Raw genomic sequence first — 21,359 nt, 5'->3', positions numbered from 1 at the left:
TTGATAAATGATCATTCTCCAGTTTACCTGACTCTTATTTGGTACACATAAAATTTGGTACACAAAAAGGAAGTTGCAGGGCATGCTGGGTTGTCCTTTTTTGCTTCTCTACTTCCCATCAGACTTAATTAATGCAGCCTAATTGGCTGAAGCCTCTTTCCCTCCTGTTTACCTCCCCTTCCACACCTCTGTTACTCTCTGATTGGCCAACAAAGAGCGGGCAAATCAGGCAGAGGAGCTAATCCTGATGTCAAAATCCCCCCGCAGTAGTACAAACGGAGGAGGATGGCGTGGGAGAGATATGGGACTGCTGGAGAGATACGCAAAGAGCGCACTTCTCTTGCGTCAGACTGGCCGTGACTGGCTGAAGTCACAGGACCTGGTACAGAAGACGGAGATGACTAAGGACAGCAGCGTGGGAGCGATCCGTGCGCATGGGGCTGGAGGAAGCCCCAGGTATGTATAAATCGTTTCATATAATCCAGTTCTGGTACACTTTAAGTGCTGTTATTTGCATTATAGAGAGTGTACATGCATTCCCATGCCTGCACAGGTCTACAGCTAGACTTTACGCAGGGCCGGTTTTCTCATGAAGTAAGATGAAACAATTGCATCAGGCGCAGAAATTACAGGGGCAGCATGTTTGTACTGTGTTTACACTAACAGCATGCAGTGAGAGTAGGTGGAGAAGCGAGAGGAGAGCGAGTGAGTTGAAGAGGTCATCATTGGGGAAAAGCAGCTTGTTGTGCTGTGTGGGGAGTCTGACAGTGAGTGAGGAGGGGGGAGGCAGGAGAGCAGCAGTGTTTCATTTGACTTGCACAGCAGAAGGGAGGAGGTGGCACCCCTGTCCTGACCGCGGAGGAATGGAGGACAACCGACTGGCTGAGGATGAGCAGTTTGTTTGTCACAGACTCACAGCCAGCTGTGTTGAGCTGCAGCATGTCATGTCTCGAGTTGTTGCATATGCTCCCTTGCTGACTAAGAACATTAAATGAAGCCGAATACGTTTTTCGGTGCTGTGCGATCATTCCAAATCAGGAGGGGGGGCATCCTCATAAGTTTGCCTCAGACAACAAAAAGTCTAGACCCGGCCCTGACTTAAGCAGGGGACTCCTTTACAAACATTCCTGTATAGACTTTGGCATGCTAAGCCCCACATACAATGAACAGACTACATCAACCAAGGTAGTTAAACATTAATAGGTGTACAGATTCATATTCAGAGGGCTGGTTAACCTTGAGGACATTACCATGGTTTCCACAGCAACAACACAGCCTCGTTAGCATGGAAATTCATTTATGGAACAGGTTTTTTTTCCTCCTGCAGCTCGCAGGCCCTGGGGGTGTGTAACTGAGGAAATGTTGTGTAATTAACTGTGTGGGTTTTTAAAAGAGGAATTTTATTATGACTTTGTAAACTTCAATCAGAATTAGTGTCGAACACGTCTTAATGGTTCTCGGAGCGTGATGTAAATTATGAGCCTTGACCAACTACAAGGGAGCTGTTCCAGCGAGGAGCGCGGTCGGATGACACAGGACAAGTCGAGGCATGAGGGTTGCAGATAACATATTAACGGCATTAATTAAGTGTTTGACAGTCAATGATATCTGTTCTTATGAGATTATCACTATTAGGTAAATTATAGTCTATTACAGATAATTTAGATTAAAGTGATTATTAAAGTGACACTGAAGCAAAAAAAAATAAAAATTCTCATATAATGAATTGTATCTGTAGTACGGATAATTAAAAGAACATTAGTAGCAAAGAAATTAGTCTCATATTTTTATTTTCAGTTAGTTTTTCTTAATAACATTGTGTCATTCTTTAATGTTTGCAGTTTACACACTACACGCAACATTCTAAATTATTTTACAGAGCAGGCTACTGAACTTTTGAACTTTACTCTGCAGAAAAAACAAAATACAGTGACAGACCCATGAGATAATAAGCTTCAGAAGACAGAGCTCTCTGTGACTTTGAAAGTAGTGTAGCTCAGATAAGCTCTTTTGCACAAATAACAACTGGAGTTTCTTAACTCTTCCTGTACTGGAAACAATATTAGACACATGTCTCTGCTGCCAATGTTTTATTTCTTAGCTGTACTACACATACAAATCACATGTTTATTTTCACTTCAGATTCCCTTTAAAGAGAGTCTGAACAGAAATTGAATACAAAAAAACAGATACTTAAGGAGGGGGAAAGATGGGGCTGCACATGGAATAGGAGGGGAACACAAAGCCCTGTCAGTAAGAGGCTTGTTTTCCCCACCTAATGCACGTTTTTGGTGCAAACTGCATGCAGCTTGGGTCTGTTATTGCCCAATTCCACACTGCATATAACAATTTGCATCAACTTGGAAACTTAGTATCTGGTTAGTTATATTTATTCACCAGATAGGATTGCTTTTAGATCCTCAAAACTTTGGTGAAGACAGGTGAGCTGAAATCTGGAATGGGCCCTTGTATGAATAGTTTCATTTCCCCCACCCAGGGCTATTTTTAGGTATAGGCAAAGCAGGCAGTTGCCTGGGGAACCACTTATTTGAAGGAGCACTAAAGAACCCAGGACAATATTGTTGTTAAATACACCAGCTGGTTACACAATGGAAGGCATGAGATGTAACCGTAGTGTAATTTTGCGCTACACAGTTCACATAGCGCACTCTAACAGTCATTCCCATTCCCAGTAATTTGTTAGCACCTAGCACAGGCCCCCAGTCAGCCCCAAAATAATTTAACCGCTTCCGGACGGCAGTGATTGAAATCTTTACTGTTTGTGCCCTATTTTTCCTGCCTGGGTGCAGTGCCGCTCTCGCATTTGCACTGCACGGTCGCCGCTGCACCCACTCGCTCTGCTGTCGTGGTGACAGCAGAGCTCTGTATCTCGGTCAGGAATTTAGAAATAAAAAAGGCTCTGGTCTTTGAGGGGCCAGAGACCCGTGGTACATAAGTGGTTAAATGGCACACTAATAGTCTTCCAGGAACTATTGGCGTGCTAATGCTTTATGCTAGGTACACACGATGCAATTTTACTGTCAGATCGATTATTTCCAACATGTCCAATCTGATTTCCCATCGATTTTCCATTCACTTCTATGGAAAAATCTATCTCAAATCAGATTGGACGTGTTGGAAATAATCGATCTGACAGTAAATCTGTCAGAAAATTGCATCATGTGTACCTAGCATCAGGATGGTGACCTAGTAGTATGGGGGTGAGCTGAACGTGGATATCCTGCCTAGGGCTTCAGCATCGGAGCAGTGAAAAATGGCGCACAGCTCCGATGTGATACAAATGGTGCCGCATTCACTTTCATTATCAAACAATACTTATCGTTTTAAATGTTAAAAAATGGCGCAGACATTGTGAACGTTATTTATAGTTTTAAATCCTGCTTTTTGTCCTGCCTGAACGTTCTTTATCGTTTTAAGCCCTGCTTTGCTGCCGTTTGAAAATATGTCTGCCCACCAACTTAGGGCCCGTTTCCACTATAGCGTTGCGGAATCGCCAGCGAATCACCGCAGGAAAATCGCATGCGGGTGCGAATCTGCATGCATTTTTTGCCGCGATTTCGCATGCGATTTCGCATAGGTTAGGGTGATTTTAACCATGTCACTGCCTGTGTGAATTAACATGGGTACCTATGCGAAATCGCGGCAAAAACGCATGGGGAAAACGCATACGATTTCCCTATTAAATACATTGCGTGCGATTCGCCTGCATTCCACACGCAGGCGAATTCTGAGGGCCCTACCCTGCAGATTTTTTCTGCACAGAAAAACGTGCAGGAAAATGCACAAGTGGAAACAGTCCCATCCACTTGTACTGACTGTGCGAATCCGCATGCGGATTCGCGATAGTGGAAACGGGCCCTAAGGTTTAATAGCAAAGCCCCCTTAAGAGCTAGAAACCAAATTTGCTTAAAACAATACATAACATTCAGGCAGGACAAAAAGGATTTAAACAGATAAATAACGTTCACAAGGTCTGCGCCATTTTAATCTTTAAAACAATAAATATTGTTTTAAACAAATATTGGGCGGAAGCGTACGCCATTATTTAACCGGCGTGATTTTTCACTGGATGCTTCAGAATGGCTAAAACCAGCCCATATAATGAATCCTTTAAGCCTCGTCTATGTCCCAATACCGTTTGTGGTTTTCTATGTTTGTAAGGGTGCGTTTCCACTAGTGCGGTGGGGAATCGCAGCGGATTCTCCGCGGACGAATTTGCATGCAGGAGCGAAATCGCATGCGGTTGTATGCGAATTTTACTGCGAATTCGCATGGATGATGCGGTGTGCGAATTTAACCATCAGTGCCTGTGTGCTTTTTCATTGATTCCATGAGAAATAGTTATTCGCATAAAAACCTATGCGAATCGCATGCGGTGTCCGAATTCAGATGCCTCTGCTGTGCAGATTTTTCCTGCACAAGAAAACGCTCCGTTTTCCTCACAAGTGGACACAGGCTCATTAACTTTTATTGGTTATGCGAATTTGCATGCGGGGAAAGCATGCAAATTCGCGTTAGTGGAAACGTACCTTCTTCATCTTTTCTTCATCGGTCAGTCTCGCTTGATTGAGGAATGCACAGAAAGCCATATTTTAGGGCCTGTTTCCACTACATGCAGAATGGATGCAGAAAAACTGACTCCAATGAATGCCTATGGGAAAATCTGCATCAGAAAAATCGCGTTTAGTGGAAACAGGCCCATAGGCATTCATTGGAGTCAGTTTTTCTGCATCCAATTTGCGTGTAGTGGGAACAGGCCCTAAATTAGCAATGAGTCTTTTCATTGGTCAAAATTAATGGACCAACAGAAAGGCTCATAAGAAATCCTTGGCAGCAAGGTGGGAAATTAAGTTATGCAACTGGTCTACAGTCAAGGCAATGTTATCATTAGGAAACTGTGCATGCATGCTATTTTTTATTAGAGCTGGTTGCAGATCCTGATGCTCAAAGAGCTGGGAGACTCCATACAGTGGAAGTTTTTCTGTAAAGGTTATTATGCTAGATTGCATATCTTTTAGGGCAGATAGGAAGTTCCGTGTTAAAGTCCGCTCTAAATCAGTGTAGCAGAGCAACACCTTTCCTGATACCTCCACGTCTCCATACTTCCTGGGTTAGCTCCTCCCCTCTAACCCCTATAGGACCCATGTAAAACTATAAATAAAGGTCATGACCCCCTATCCCCCATTCTCTTTTTTGTCCTCAGACACTATAGGATCCATGGAGTGGTATAGTTACTGTATTTCTTTATTGATGTATATTACTGTAGGTTATCTATAATTCCTGTTTATATCTTTATTCCCAGCTCATTGAGCGCCTTACCTATAAAGACCAGGTTTTTTTCATATTACCTATATAGGTTCTTTTTTCCTGGAGATATGGGAAGTTCTATGGTTGCTAAATGCACCGCATATAGACTCCATAGGATCAGTGAGGCATATTATCAGGCTAAAGGCTTGCAGGGGATTCACTGTGTGCTCCTTTGGGGGCGCGCTTTGCCTACCTGTGGGCTCTTTCTTGTTTGTCTGCGGGTCTTCCGTGTAGTGCTCAGTAGCAGTGTCGGCAATGGCGGCGGCGGCTTCCGGTCAGCCGCTCGGAGCGTCCGGAAGTAGGCTGTGCGCATGCGCATGCCCCCGCCGTCAACAGGACTCGGAGGAGTCTGACGGCGGACATCTTGGTTGTGGGCATGCGTGCCCTTACTTGCGTACGTACGTGGTGTACGCTCAGGGGCGCTCTATTTAAGTCAGTCGGCCTCGCTTCCTCACAGAGAGAGGAGGTGTAGGTCCGACTGTCGTGAGGAACTTGTAATTTAAATAGTAAGTTGATGTTTTAGTGAATGTTTGGCATATATATATATATTTATGTATGTATATTGATATATACCTCATTTGGGCAATCATTGATTGGAATCATATCTTCCCCACAGTGAATCCTGCCACAAACACTGATCCAGGTCCATCCGGGTAAGGTTTTTCTTTGATTTAAAGGGACCTTTAAAAAAAAAAAAAAAAAGAGGTAATATTTAATAGCAATTAAATTATTGCTTATATTTTATAGAGCACAAAATGTGGAAAAAACAGATTCAAGATCTAACAGACCACGATCTACTGTCCAGCAAGTAGATAATGCTGTACCTGCATCTTCGGGGTAAGACTAGTATAGGATTATAAACATACAACTTGTTTATGCTATACACTACGAGCTCCAAAATTAAAGCAATTAAATATTGCTTATGTCTTGTAGAACAAGCAGTGCCAGAGGATCTGAAGCAAGATCCGGCCGAGCACATTCGAGATCAAAATCAAAGACAAAGAAACATAAATCAAAGAAGAGTCATAAATCTTCTAGATCCAGATCAAGATCAAGGTCACGCTCCAGAAGGAGAAGACATTCATCTAGATCAAGCTATCGTTATCACAGTTACAGATACAGATCTCCATCTCCTGCTCATAGACAGTTACCAGAAAAAAATCAGTGCTGGGCATGTCCAAAGCCGGCAATGCCGGACAAGACAGTATGTGAAACATGCTTTGGTCAGCTTGCTAAAACGCAAGAAAACAAAGAGGAAAATATATCGGATATCATAAGGAAGGTAGTAAGAGAAGAGGTGATGGCACATTCATCAACCTCTCAGCAGCCGGAAGAGGACCAGGATATAATGGAATCAGACAGGGGGGAAGATGATGACTCACCCTGTTTGTTTGACTTTAAATTAACCAGCCCTTTTATCACAGCTATAAAAGAGGCACTGGAATGGTCAGATCCTCCAGGAGAGGAAGAACAAAACAAGGAATATTATTCCCATTTATCAAAGAAAGTGAATACTTTCCCGATAATGAAAGAGATAAAAAACATAATTTTGGAAGAGTGGAAAAAAGTAGAAAGCAAGGTCTCAGTTCATAATCGTTTCGCCAAGCTATATCCTTTAAAAGAAGAAGAAATACCGTTCTTGTTAAATTCACCAACGATAGATGCTTCCCTATCAAGACTAGTTAAACACGTCACATTGCCTAAAGAGGATTCAGCAATCTTTAAAGATGTGCTGGAAAGAAGAATAGATAATGACTTAAAAAAATCATATATAGGAGCCGGTGCTACATGCAAACCAGCTATTGCACTTACTTCTGTAGCAAAGGCGCTGAAAATATGGACATTTAATATAGAACAGGCAGTTAGAGAAGACGCAGATAAGTCTGAAATATTATCAGCTATAGAAGATTTAAAAATCTCGGCTGATTTTGTTGGGGAAGCATCGATGGATATTCTTAGATCTCTCTCCAGGATCATGTTAAATTCTGTTACCGCGAAGAGAGCAATGTGGTTAAAATCATGGAAGGCAGACTTGGGCTCCAAACAGAATTGGGTGAAGATACCATATGATGGCGTATCACTATTTGGAAGCGAAATGGACAAGGCAATTTCGCGAGTGACGGGAGGAAAGTCGGGACTCATTCCTCAAGACAGGCCACAGAGGAGAAGTTTCCCAACTAACAGAAAGCAGAATACTCGTTTTAGAGATGCAAGAACATACAGACCAGGGAAACAGTTTAGAGGCAACTGGAAAAGTTCCCAGGCTTCCTTGGCAAGATCGCTCAAATCTAATATAGCAGCTCCTGGACAAAGCAAGCAGTCCTTTTGAAATTACGCCCACCCTAACATCCAAAGTAGGATCACGTCTGATGGTCTTCAAGGATGTCTGGGTGGAAACAGTAAAAGACCAATGGGTGATTTCAACAGTTTCAACAGGACACAAATGGAGGTTTCGTTGGACTCCAAAAGACAGATTCATTCATACTCATCTTTCAAGGAACCACGAGAAAGCAAGCACATTGAGAGACTATGTGAGTTTATTGCAGGAACAGAACGCTGTATGTGCAGTGCCCCCGACGGAAGAGGGAAGAGGTGTTTACTCTCAACTATTTCTTGTGGAGAAAAAAAGCGGAGGATATCGGCCTGTGATAGACTTAAAGTATCTCAACAAATCAATATCAATACCAAAATTCAAGATGGAATCTCTACAATCAATAATTCTGGTAATCATGCCCAAGGACTGGATGCTGTCCATCGACCTTCAGGACGCATACCTTCACATACCGGTACAACACAAGCTACAAAGATACCTAAGATTTTGTATAGACAATACACATCTGCAATTCAATTCGCTGCCCTTCGGACTCTCCACAGCTCCTCGGACTTTTACGAAGGTATTAGTATCTGCAATAGCGGAGTTGAGACTCAAGGGCGTCAGAGTACACCATTATCTAGACGATATCCTAATACTTGCAGATTCGGAACAGAAGCTTATTCAGCACAGAGACTTTACCATCAAGTTTCTAGAGAAATTAGGTTGGATCATCAACCAAAAGAAAAGCCAGATGATTCCAACCAGAAAATTGACTTATCTTGGAGCAACATTCGACACAATGAACAATATAGTTTTTCTTCCGGAGGAGAAGGTACAGAGTGTCCAGAAACTGATGTATTGGGCGATGTGCCAGCCCAATGTTTCCGCAAGACAATGTCTCCAGATATTAGGTGTAATGTCATCAGTGATTCCGATGGTGAAATGGTCCAGGTGGCACATGAGGACTTTCCAATTGAATTTCATAAGTCAATGGAATCAGTCATCAATGAAACAGAGGATCAAGTTATCAATGTCTTGCAAGATTTCCCTCCTATGGTGGACCAACCAGGACAACTTAAAGCGGGGCTTCTCACTTATTCCCCACGAATGGAGCATAATTACTTCGGATGCGAGTCAAGAAGGTTGGGGAGCACACTGTCTCCATCACTGGGCACAGGGTCAATGGCCGAAGGTTCAAAGGAAAGTTGTCTCCAATATACTAGAACTCAGGGCGGCAGTCCAGGCAACAAAAGCATTCGCTCACATTGTGAAGAATACAGCCTTATGCTTACAGATGGACAATCGAGCAGCAGTAGCGTACGTTCAGAAGCAGGGTGGCACCAGGAGCTTAACCCTGATGAGGGAGCTTACTCCACTGATGATTTGGGCCGAAGAGAATCTGAAAGCAATCAGAGCAGTTTACCTTCCGGGGAAATCGAATCTGCAAGCGGACTTCCTATCACGGAATATGATCAAAAACAACGAGTGGAAATTGAGCTCATTAATCTTCAGGCAGATAGTGCTCTTATGGGGACTTCCTCAAATAGACCTCTTTGCATCAGATCACAACAATCAATTACCAACTTTTCTATCCAGACAGTGGGTTCCAGGAACGAGTGGAGTGGATGCCTTGACATGTCCGTGGAAAGCATCCCTGGTATATGCCTTCCCTCCGGTTCCCTTGCTACTGAGATTCCTCAGGAGGCTGATGATAGAACAAGTGGATGCAATAGTGATTGCACCATACTGGCCAAAGAGGCCGTGGTTCACACTCCTAGTCAAGATGTCCCTTTGCCCTCCCCTGAGACTTCAGGTGACACAAGACATATTGACACAGAACGGAATGAACCATCAGAATCCAGAGATATTGTCGCTTGCGGCATGGAGATTGAGAGGCAGATTCTAACAGAAGCAGGATTCTCCCAGGCTGTAGTAAACACCTTACTACAGGCGAGAAAAATATCAACGAACAAATCATACCATAGAATATGGAAAAAGTTCATTGACTTTTCATCGTTGAAGGGAATCGATTTTATGGCTCCTTCTATTCCACATATTTTGGATTTTCTTCAATCAGGGGTAGACATCGGCTTAAGTGTCAGTACCATAAGGGGTCAAATTTCGGCCTTATCAAGCCTGATAGGCAGAAGATTATCATCAGAGAGATTGATCCAATTATTCTGCCAAGCTTTAATGAAAATCAGACCTCCCATTAAGAAGATACTTCCCTCATGGGATCTGCCGCTGGTGTTGGAATATCTTTCGGGGACTCCATTCGAACCTATTGAGCTTTGCTCTATTTGGAACTTAACTTTAAAAGCAACATTTTTGATAGCAATATCATCTGGTAGGAGAGTCTCAGAGATTCAAGCCTTGGGAGTAAATGATCCTTATATTACTTTTTTCCCAGATAGGGTAGTTTTGAGGCCAGTAATCAGTTTTCTTCCAAAGGTGGTTTCATATAAGCATTTGAACCAGGAATGGACTTTGCCGGCTTTTCCTGACTCAGAGGAAGGATCATCATCTAGATATTTGGACATTGCTAGGATTCTGAGAGCCTATATTAGCGCTACAGAAACCTTTAGAGACTCAGATCATCTGTTCATTTGTCCCGCAGGTCCCAGAAAAGGCAAGGTGTCGGCAAGAACAATAGCTACTTGGGTAGTTAGACTAATAAAGTCAGCTTACAGAAGTAAGAGTTCAGAGGAAATGCCCTCGACTTCAGCTCATTCAACTAGAAGTGTATCGGCCTCTTGGGCAGCTTCGTCCGGTGTTTCGCTTACAACTATATGTAAAGCAGCAAATTGGTCCTCATCAAACACATTTATCAGACATTACAGAATAGATCCTTCTGTGTTAACTTCTGTTAATTTTGGAAGAAAGGTTTTGGCATCTGTTGATAAATAATTGTTATCTATCTTTATATAAATATTTGGCATTATACCCACCCGTCTGGTTTATTGTGTACTAGTTAGATCCCAGGAAGTATGGAGACGTGGAGGTATCAGGAAAGCCGGAAAATTTGTACTTACCTCTGTAATTTTCCTTTCCTGATACTACTCCACGTCGACATACGACCCTCCCTATTTTTGTGGTGTCTGAGTACTATATACAAGAATGGGGGATAGGGGGTCATGACCTTTATTTATAGTTTTACATGGGTCCTATAGGGGTTAGAGGGGAGGAGCTAACCCAGGAAGTATGTCGACGTGGAGTAGTATCAGGAAAGGAAAATTACAGAGGTAAGTACAAATTTTCCGGCTTTTACTGAAAGGACACTTGACCCGAGGCAAAGCTCTGTGGAGCTGCTGCTGCCAGCACACATTACTTGATCCGGCCGATGCGAGTCCCCTGGTCTCCGCTGTCTCTTCTCCGCTCTGACTTCACTTTACTTCCTGTTGGGGGAAGTTTAACCAGTACAGGGTGCTCTACTGTTTTTTAGTGGCTACTAATGCGGCAGTGGTGACTGATTACATATAGGCGACTATACAAGGTAGCCCCTGCACTTGGTTCTACAGCTATGGCCTACAGGCCGCATGAAAATACCAGCTGCCGAGAGCTTTGGGGCCACCAGAAAAGGCTGGGTGGGCTGCATTTTTTCCCCTCCCGGCACTTCAACCTGCTTTCTATCATACATGCATTGCTGGGCGATTTGTTTGGAGGCCATTGGTTGTGTAGATACAGCACTGCACTTGGTTAAAAGATAAGTTAAAACCAGTCAGGCTAACTAATAAAAAGGTAAGTAAACCAGTCAAGCAAATAAAAGGCAATGTTATATTTTACACGTAACGGAGCACTGTGTGCCATTACGTTCCATCCGCTGGACCCTATAGCCTGATATACACACCCAATTGGCAGTGTGGACCAGGCTTAAATGTAAGTTTATATTCCTATTTTTATGGTTGGGAATACTGTAAATGGGTTTTTTTTGCAAAAAGTGTCAGTTTAGGCAATACCTAATAACTTAGTTGAGGTTAATACCTAGTACTTTAGCAGTTTGCTCTTTTTATGTTGTTATGTACCTGGTTTGCAAGTTCACTCTTTATGTTAAAGAGGAACTCCAGTGAAAATAAAAAAAGTGCTTAATTTTTACAACAATTATGTATACGGTAAATGATGTAGTCAGGGTTTGTAAAATCTTTCCTCTCCCTGATTTACATTCTGACATTTATCACATGGTGACATTCTTACTGCTGGCAGGTAATGTCACTGGAAGGAGATGCTGCTTGCTTTTTTTGGCAGTTGGAAACCGCTGTTTTTCCCCACAATGCAACAAGACTCCCAGTGTGATGTCAGTACCTCAGTGTTGTGAGGCGCTGACATCACGTGGGAGGGGTTTCACAAAAAAACAAAATAAAACACAAACTGAGTCCACTGATGATCCGTTTGAGAAAAGGAATAGATTTCTCATGGGAAAGGTGGTATCAGCTACTGATTGGGATGAAGTTCAATTCTTGGTTATGGTTTCTCTTTAAAGGGACTCCGAGCAGTGCAGAAACTATGGAAAGATGCATATCATTTTAAGGCTCCCTTTCTCCTCTTTCCAATGATATATAAACCGCCGCCCTACGCCTTTTAGTTTTCGCTATTTGAGATTGAAATTGCCGCGGCTTCGATTGCGAAAATAGAGAGAGCTAAAAGGCGTAGGGCGACGATTTAGGGGTCGCCAGAAAGAGGAGAAAGCTTTAAAAAGGATATCCCATCTTTCCATAGTTACATTTTATTACACAGGGCGACTTTTTCTCAAAGTCAGCAGCTCAATTCAGCAGTAAAAAAGTCGTCCTGTGTAATACAATGTAACTATGGAAAGATGGATATCATTTTAAAGCTCTCTTTCTCCCCTTTCTGACGACACCTAAATTGTCGCCCTACGCGCCTTTTAGTTTTCTCTATTTTCGCAATCGAAATCGCGAAAACTAAAAAGGCGTAGGGCGGCGGTTTATATATCATTGGAAAGAGGAGAAAGAGCTTGGTCTGCAGTTTGCCTTCATAACTTTTTTTTTTTTAATTTAACTTTGAAATTCAGAACCTATCTTTTTTCAAAGATACTTGTGCAGCACCAATCTATATTTATGGCAGTAATTAATTTCCTTTGAATGTACACGTTTAAGACTCTGCCATCTTAACCAGCTTCTACAAAGGATAATTAATAGGATTCCATCTCCACCACACACTCAGGGGTCTCTCTCAGCCACTCACTCAGACATTAGAGTAGGACTATGGTAAAATTACAGTATATTGTGAGCAGTGATCCCTAAGGACTCGAATTTGTGATTTAAATGAGGCTTAATTGCCTCAGCTGTATGGCTGGATCTGAAGGCGTTAGTTATCCATAAGGCCGTCGTCCTCCCTGCACTCCAAACAGCTTGCAAGTGTCCTATTGGAGGCGTTGCAAGCCTTACCACTGCGCACTACCTCGTTGAAGGAGGAAGGGCGTGTAGTGAGGCTTGCAACGCGTCCAATAGGACGCGTGCAAGCTGTTTGGAGCGCAGGGTGGATGACAGACTTATGGGTAACTAACCCCTAGTCATCCAGCCGCACAGCTGAGGCAATCAAGCCTCATTTAAATCACAAATCCGAGTCCTTAGGGACTCGCAAATACTCGTGAGCCCATGCCTGATTGTGAGCTCCTCTGAGGACATTCAGTGACATGACTATGTACTCTGTAAAGTGCTGCTGGAAGGCGTCACTGCTATATAAAAATTAAGAGGAGAGGGGTAGAATGACAGGAATGGGGGAGACAGAGACATACACAGAACAGACTGATAGGGGATTCTGGGCACCAGTAATCCCCCCCCCCCCCCTCCATCCATGACACCTATAGCATGTCTAGAGATCAGGAATTCTCTAGCTCCATACATTTTCCAGGTGAAACTTTTCGTTTTTAAGAAGATTTCACTTCAGATTTAAGGATAGCAGCCTCCATAACGCTGAGACAGAAGTTCTCTGCACCAAGCCCAAAGCTCAAGCTGGGCATCGCTGGTGCAATTTAGAAAAATGTAGCAAAAAAAAATAAAAATAAAAATTCATATCGAGGCAAGACCAATGTTTTATTTCTAGTTTTACAACATTGCAGCCATCAAGAGAAAATAAAATAAAAAAACCAAACATGAACAGATGGAAGACATTTCTACATGACTAAGCAGGAGTTGGGTCCCAAGGTCTCAGTGAGGCTATTGATCCAATAAATTAGAAAGCATGGCCGTTAAAGTGCATTTATTTCTGTGCTGGGATGATGTCATCGATAGACTGGCCCTTCTCTAGGCGTTTCTCCATGTCGACAAGCAGCTTCACACCATCAACCACCATCTGAACCAGTTCCACCTCAGAGAAGCCTAGACGATCTGCATTCGATACATCAAACACTCCCCCAACAGCAGCAGTGTCAACTCCACCTAGAGGGAGAAAAGAGTAGTTATTATTGCTGTGTTGTTTCAGCTATATGCACACAGACTACTTGAGAGATAGATAAAAAGGTACAACATCTGGGGATGCCACTAGAAATCACTGGGCCCCCATGCGAAAATTTGGTTGGTCCCACCCGCTCAGGTCTGCTTTGGGGGGCAGGAGGGGTCACAGCATGAGGGGAGAGCATGGCCACCTACATCAGCGGGGGCCCCTCTCCCCGGGCTCTCCCCCTCCTGCATTAATAGGTGGCAGCAGCAGCACTATGTGTTCCATCGCGGAGGTCTGATCTCTAAGTGCCACACGCCAATTCCTGATAAACCTGGAAAGTCGTGGAATTTTGCCCCAGGATTTTGGGGGGATAAATATCTTGTTCTGCCGCACTGTTGCAGCAAATCAGCTATGGTCTTATTGCTTAACATAAGTGGGCAATAAAAACAGGAAGTTAATTTGGCTTCAGACTCTTTAAGCTCTTTTGGACCTTGAGGAAATTAATTTATGTAAAGAATAAGTGGTACAGTCATTTGTATTCATATAGAACAGAGCATATAAAAACCAATTTGGGAATGATGAGTTCTGAACGGTTTTCTGCAGTTTTTTTGTAATGTTAAATATACTCTATTGCAACTTTGTAATTATACAGTATATTGTAAGGAACACAGGTCTGCAGTGACCCTGAAGATAACCCAAGGTAGGGTTGGTACAGAAGAAGGCGGCTGTATGTCTTGTGTTGCGATTACACCCCCGCTGAACAATGTGTGGTTTATTTTAATTTGTTATGGACATTGTTTGACTGACCAATAAAGTGGGGTTATTTTATTCTTAACTCTAAAAGACTCACTGGCTGGTATACTTTGCCCTCCACCAACATGAGCTAAACATCACAACTTCCCCCAGAATATCACACTATGCATAGTACAAAAGGGGTACACGAGATGCTGTGGTCCAGAATAGAGCATTAGTAATCCAATATTACAAACCTTTATGAAGGAGTATGTTCTATAACATTAAAAGGGAACCAGAGATGGCCAGAGAGGGAAAATGAAAACCGCTTTTATACATACCTGGGGCTTATTCCAGCCCCATAAGCCTGGATCGCTCCCACACCGCCATCCTCCGCTTCCTGTATCGGCGGTACTGGGTCCCGTCACTTCCGGCGGACGCGGCCAATTGTCCACATGCACAGGGGCTCCCTCCATACCCTTACGCATGCGGCTGCGCAGTATGGAGCCGCACGCGTACGGGTATGGAAGGAGCCCCTGTGATGCGAACAATTGGCCGCGTGCTGATGCCAACTCGCCGAAACTACAGGACCCTGTACCGGCGGATACAGGCAGCGGAGGACGGCGGCGTGGGAGCGATCCGTGCGTATGGGGCTGGAGGAAGCCCCAGGTATGTATAAAAGCTCTACTCTACTTCTCTGGTTCTCTTTAAGGGCCCTTTTCCACTAGCAATCGCTAGCGTTAATGCTAAATGCTAGCAATTCAGCAAAAGTTAATTTCCCGGCGATTTCCTGACGTTTGCGATCGTGATTTTGCTATGCACTGCATAGCAAAATCGCTGCAAAAAAAAATTGTTCCGCGGTGCAATCACGATTTAGTAAAAAATTGTGGTAGTGGAGATTACCTACTGTAATTCCTATGTTATTTAGCAAACCGTAGCGATTTTTCAATAGCTAGCGATTGTGATTGCTGAATCGCAAAACGCTCTAGTGGAAAAGGGTCCGTACATTTCTGGAGTATCACTCCTTTTCAGTGAAGTTCCATAGTTCATATCTGGGCAAGAACGGCATTTGCATGGAGTCTGTGACTGACTCTTTTCACCACTTTGCTATTTTAGGTGTGTTTCTGGGGATGTGGAAGTCAAAGTCCCCCCTCCCCCCAGAACTGGCCTTGAGCCTGGTACACACATCCCAGTTTGATGGCTTTTGGTATGAAAGCTTACTTACACAATCTTTCCATACTATTCAAAATCTGTTGGCATAGTAAAGTCAGGTACAATGGCTTCCAGAGTAATGAGCATGCATAAACACTGCTGCAGCCAAGGCACCCTATTCCACAAACACTGCTGCAGCCAAAGTATCCTATTCCACAAATAGAATGGTCACATTTCCAGGGCAAGCCTCAACATGAGCATAAAAAAGGTCTTTCCTTGTTTGGCTGGTTCAAATTTAAGGAAACGGCACAATACTCTGTTATGGCCACACAGTGAAGGTGTGTTTTTCGGCAGGATAGGCGCCTACGCTCCTCTTTGGCGAGACTGATTGTTCATCCTGGATGGGCCTGAGGATACTAATTTATTCTACTGCGTCAGGTTGAAACAGACTCGTCCTACTGAGCGGTCCGTATCATCGCATTGGGAAGCAACTGGAGGGCCTTCTATTACTCTAGATGTGCTGCAATATCCAGTCTCCCATTCAAGTAGTCCCTCTGGACACAATTGCCTCAAATCGAATGTTTGATGATTTACCTCATGAGTAAAATCTAATTTTGAATTCACTAAGGTGTTATAGATAGATTTTACTCATGAGGTAAATCAAACATTCAATAAAAAAAAAAAAAAAAAAAAAAAAAGTGTTCGATAATTGAAGCCAATGTTATTGGCTACATACCATGGACTGATCGAATTAGTAGACCTCAAGGTGGCACTAGTTGGGACACCTTTATTGTAACCATTTTTTTTTTTTCCACTATGCATGTATGTTATCCAATGTGGATTGTCTTGATTTCACTTTTTCCTGGTTTTAAAAATGTAAAATAAAAAAATGCTCTCCTTGATGAAAAAAGATAAATCTCCTGCAGACACCCAGAATAAAATTGCCTTAAAGGGATACTGTAGGGGGGTCGGGGGAAAATGAGTTGAACTTACCCGGGGCTTCTAATGGTCCCCCGCAGACATCCTGTGTTGGCGCAGCCACTCACCGATGCTCCAGCCCCGCCTCCGGTCGATTTCTGGAATTTCAGACTTTAAAGTCAGAAAACCACTGCGCCTGCGTTGCCGTGTCCTCGCTCCCGCTGATGGCACCAGGAGTGTACTGCGCAGGTCCAGTATGGTCTGTGCCTGCGCCGTGTGCACCTGGTGACATCAGGGGAAGCGAGGACACGGCAACGCAGGCGCAGTGGTTTTCAGACTATAAAGTCTGAAATTCCAGAAGTGAACCGGAGGTGGGGCTGGAGCATCGGTGAGTGGCTGCAGGGGCACAGGATGTTTGCGGGGGACAATTAGAAGCCCCGACTAACCAACTCATTTTCCCCCGACCCCCTACAGTATCCCTTTAAGTCACTAGAAGGGCCAGTATACCAATCGGTGAAATCTTTTCGAGATGCCCAATGACTTCACCTATTGGTATGCTGGCACTTGCAGTGCCTTAAGGCAATTTCATTTAATTTATTCTGGATCACCGTTGCACAGGACGCACGACGTGACTGTTTTTATGGTTGTGTGATTGGTTTTACTCAATAGCTTCTGCGTGGATTAGACACAAACAGCGTTCTCATCATATGTGGTGACGGTCACCTCGTTTGTTTGAGCACCAGAGATTGCTACAGATCATCAAGGAAAGAACGTTTTATGCTCACGCTGAGGCTTGCACTGCAAAGTCTGTTGGCCCTTCTACTACATGAAGGTGGTAAAATTGGATGTGTGTAACACGCTTTACAATCAAATCCCTACTACCAGGGTCGGTGCTACCATAGAGGGAAAGGGGGCAATTGCCCTAGGGCCCCAGAGCCTGTAGGGTTTTTTCATGCAAAAGGAAATAGCGGCACTAGAGTGAGCTATAAGGAAGGTCACACAGTGCTGGACTTTGGTAGTGAGGAGAGTAGCTTCCAGCTTCAATATACTCAGAAAGTGCAGGGCGGCACAAAGGACACAGTGGAAGCACAGGGGCAGAGGTGGCACAGAAGGGGACACTGAAGGCAGAAGTGGGCACAGAGGAGGCACAGTGGACAGAGAAGTCAGTGTCCTGACTTAAGAACGGATTCAGGAGAAGGATCCCATTGGATGTCTAACTTGCTCTTGTGGAAGATGGTTTGGCTGAAAAAGATTATCAAGATAGCAGGTATTGCAAATTCCCCTTTTGCCAACATCAAGACAGACCGCCGCACCAGGACCTGGAAAGCATTGCACTGACAGTTACCTGTTCCTCTCTTCTGCAGCCTGAGCCGCTTCAAGATTTCTCCAAACTTCTCATGCTTGCTGAGATTTGGAAGCTTGACGTGAACACCGGCACGTAGACCAGTTCCAAGGTTGGATGGGCAAGTGAGGACGTAGCCCAGATGCTGATTCCACATGAACTGGTAGCCTTTTTCCTTGAACAAAGATTCAATCTAGCAGAGAAAAAACAGAACTTCCTGTTAGTTTAGTTATTGGCAGCGGTGAGAGAGATGTTAAGTGCTGTAGATTGTGTGTAGGCAGAAAAACACATCTCATACAAGTACTTATTTCAAGTGAAATGGCAAGACTTGCAAGCACAGACGTCTGGAAGAGGTTCAGTAAAGCATTTGGCACATCTATTGTGGAGTGTGCTCCAGAACAGAACCTAGGATATATGAGTGCCAATGCAGTACTTTAGTAGGGATGACCCCCAAACCACTGCCACAGATTGCCCAGCAAGCTCACGGTGAACAAGAACTCCTAGGAGTGTGTAAGTAAAAGGACCAAAAAAGCCCGCTTTGGGCTCAGCCACACTATAAGCACACTTTTCTGAGTGCTTATAATTGATTCTCGCTTTTTAAAAATGGTTCCCATTCACTTTCATTAACCCATTCGCGTTCCGTCGTTTTCACGTGAGAAATGTTCACCTCCCAGTCATTAGCCTATAACTTTATCACAATGAACTGATCTATATCTTGTTTTTTCCGCCACCAATTAGGCTTTCTTCGGGAGGTACATTTTGCTAAGAGCCACTTTACTGTAAATGCATTTTAACAGGAAGAAAAAAAAAAAATGGAAAAATTCGTTATTTCTCAGTTTTCAGCCATTCGTTTTAAAATAATACATGCCTCCATAATTAAAACTCACGTATTGTATTTGCCCATATGTCCCGGTTATTACACCGTTAAAATTATGTCCCTATCACAATGTATGGTGACAATATTTTATTTGGAAATTTGGAAATAAGGTGCATTTTTCCATTTTGCATCTATCACTATTTACAAGTTTGAAATAAAAAAACATTTCATCTTTACATTGATATTTAAAAAGTTTAGACCCTTAGGTAAATATTTACATGGTTTTTTTTTTTTTGGTTTTTTTTATATAGTAAACAGGGTGGGAGGTAAACAATAGATTTATAATGTAAATGTGTGTTAATTTTTTTTTTTTTTTTTCTTTCAGTTTTAGTATTACTTTTTGGCCACAAGATGGCGGCCATGAGTTTGTTTACATGACGTCACTCTAAGCGTAACACACGCTTAGGAGCGACGCATGGGGAAGGTGACAGCCAGAAAAAGCACAGCTTCCGAGAGAAGCTGTCGCTTTTTCAGCGGGGGAGAGCAATCAGTGATCGGGCACCATAGCCCGATTCACTGATTGCCTGGCTACCGAATCTGCGGCCGGGAGTGCGCGTGCACGCGCGCGATCGGCCGCGGTAGCGCGCATGGTTCCTGGACGTAGATTCTACATCTAGGAACCAAGATAGGTTAAAATTGCGGGAAACAAAAAAAAAAAAAAAACAACAAAAAAAAAACCACACAACTGCAATTTTTGCCACGATTTCAAGTGAATGGGAGCGATTTTTAAAAAAAAAGTGTTCAGAAAGCGCTAATCAATCACAAGCGGTCAGAATAGCGCTTACAGTGTGGCTGAGCCCTTACTAAAATGCTATGCATAACTGAAATTTGCAGTGATGCATTGTGCAGAACGTGTGCTTGGAATGCTTTGATCTCGCTCTCGGCTAGCAGAAAATATAGAAACTGAAAGCAGAAGTCCTCTGCAATTGTCTCAGACTGCCCCCTAGTGACAATTGGCAATAAATACACATTACAGCAGTACTAATTAGAAGAAAGGAAATAAAACAAAGTACAAAATATAAATATTTGCTAAAGTAAATTGGCCTGAAGCACTTGCAAGCCTCTACAGACATTTACTGCTAAAGGGTTAAACAATCCTTGCTATGATCTGCAGACAGGGAGGTGAGGGGTAGAAATAGCAGGGCTGTGGAGTCCGTACAAAAATCATCAGACTCCGACGTTTATGAAACCACAGACTCCCAACTCCAGGTACCCAAAATGGTTCCGTATCCTCGACTCCGTCTAATTCTTACCAGGGTTATGGGTTTGGGGGGAAAAAAAAAAAAAACAAAAAAAAACACACACACACACACCACCCCATCTGACTCAGACTCCTCATTTATGAAACCACCAACTCCGACTCCAGGTACCCAAATGTGCTCCGACTCCAGGTACCCAAAATTGCTCCGACTCCACAGCCCTGGGAAATAGTCATTAGACCCATAAAAAAAAAAAGTCCAAGTTACATTACTTATGTTCTGCAGCTTTGGAAAACCTTAGAAAGTAAAGAGCTATGTCTAAATCTAGTCAGACAGAAACACTCTAAAGATACCTGCCACATACAAGGCAATGTGTATTTCATTAGAAAGTTATAGCGCTTTTAAGAGATATTCTAGTCACACAAGGGGCTCGATTCACTAAACCATGATAACTCATATCATGGCTGTGCTAGCTTTTTGCGTTTTCGCGTGCAATCGTGAATTTCCATGCGCAATCGCGAATCTTCGCAAACATTTCAGCGCGAAAATGCTAGCGCAGCCGTGATAGGAGTTATCACGGTTAAGTGAATCAAGCCCCTTGTGTGAAGTCTCATCACCTACCTTTGTCAGGCCAACACAGAACCTCTTGAAGACTTCCTTCATGTTGCCACCTTTCTGCATGGAGATGACACGCAGGTGATCCTCTTCATTGATCCAAACAAGGAAAGTCTTGTTGTCATTGTGCCTTGGGAAACAAAGCCATTGTATGCATTAGTCCCTTGTCCAACCTACAGACAAAATACTGCTGGCAACAGTAAATTTTAAGATTTCTTTTTTAAAGGCTTATATATGTTTAACAACTCAGAACTTTACAGTTTTTTTCAACGTGTAGGTCCTTTTCCAAGGTACAGGAGCTTCTTCACACTGAAGACTACATTCAGAAGTTATAGGCACGCCACAGGCTCCAAACTTGCGTTTGACTTGTTTATTGAGCAACAGCACACACTACATGTTACGGGTCCTCTGACCCTTCATCAGATGTAACATGTAGTGTGTGCTGTTGCTCAATAAACAAGTCAAACGCAAGTTTGGAGCCTGTGG

At 43.3% G+C, this 21,359-nt stretch overlaps 1 protein-coding gene across 1 annotated transcript in view; it reads right to left on the bottom strand.

Annotated features, from left to right (window-relative positions):
- Positions 1 to 13,673: 13,673 nt before the first annotated feature.
- Positions 13,674 to 21,359, bottom strand: part of CKB (creatine kinase B) — a 47,227-nt gene continuing 39,541 nt past the window's right edge. Inside the window, exons 6-8 of the mRNA XM_068254346.1 lie at positions 20,880 to 21,003; positions 18,186 to 18,375; positions 13,674 to 14,037 (exon numbers count right to left, since the gene is read on the bottom strand). Of these exons, the coding sequence (XP_068110447.1) occupies positions 13,859 to 14,037; positions 18,186 to 18,375; positions 20,880 to 21,003 (493 nt within the window). The 3' untranslated portion in view covers positions 13,674 to 13,858. The remainder of the gene's footprint in view (positions 14,038 to 18,185; positions 18,376 to 20,879; positions 21,004 to 21,359) is intronic.

Source organism: Hyperolius riggenbachi, chromosome 9, assembly GCF_040937935.1.
Source record: "Hyperolius riggenbachi isolate aHypRig1 chromosome 9, aHypRig1.pri, whole genome shotgun sequence".
Classification (NCBI taxonomy): Eukaryota; Metazoa; Chordata; class Amphibia; order Anura; family Hyperoliidae; genus Hyperolius; species Hyperolius riggenbachi.
The sequence above is the reverse complement of the archived record's forward strand: the minus strand, read 5'-3'. Positions and strand labels throughout refer to the sequence as shown.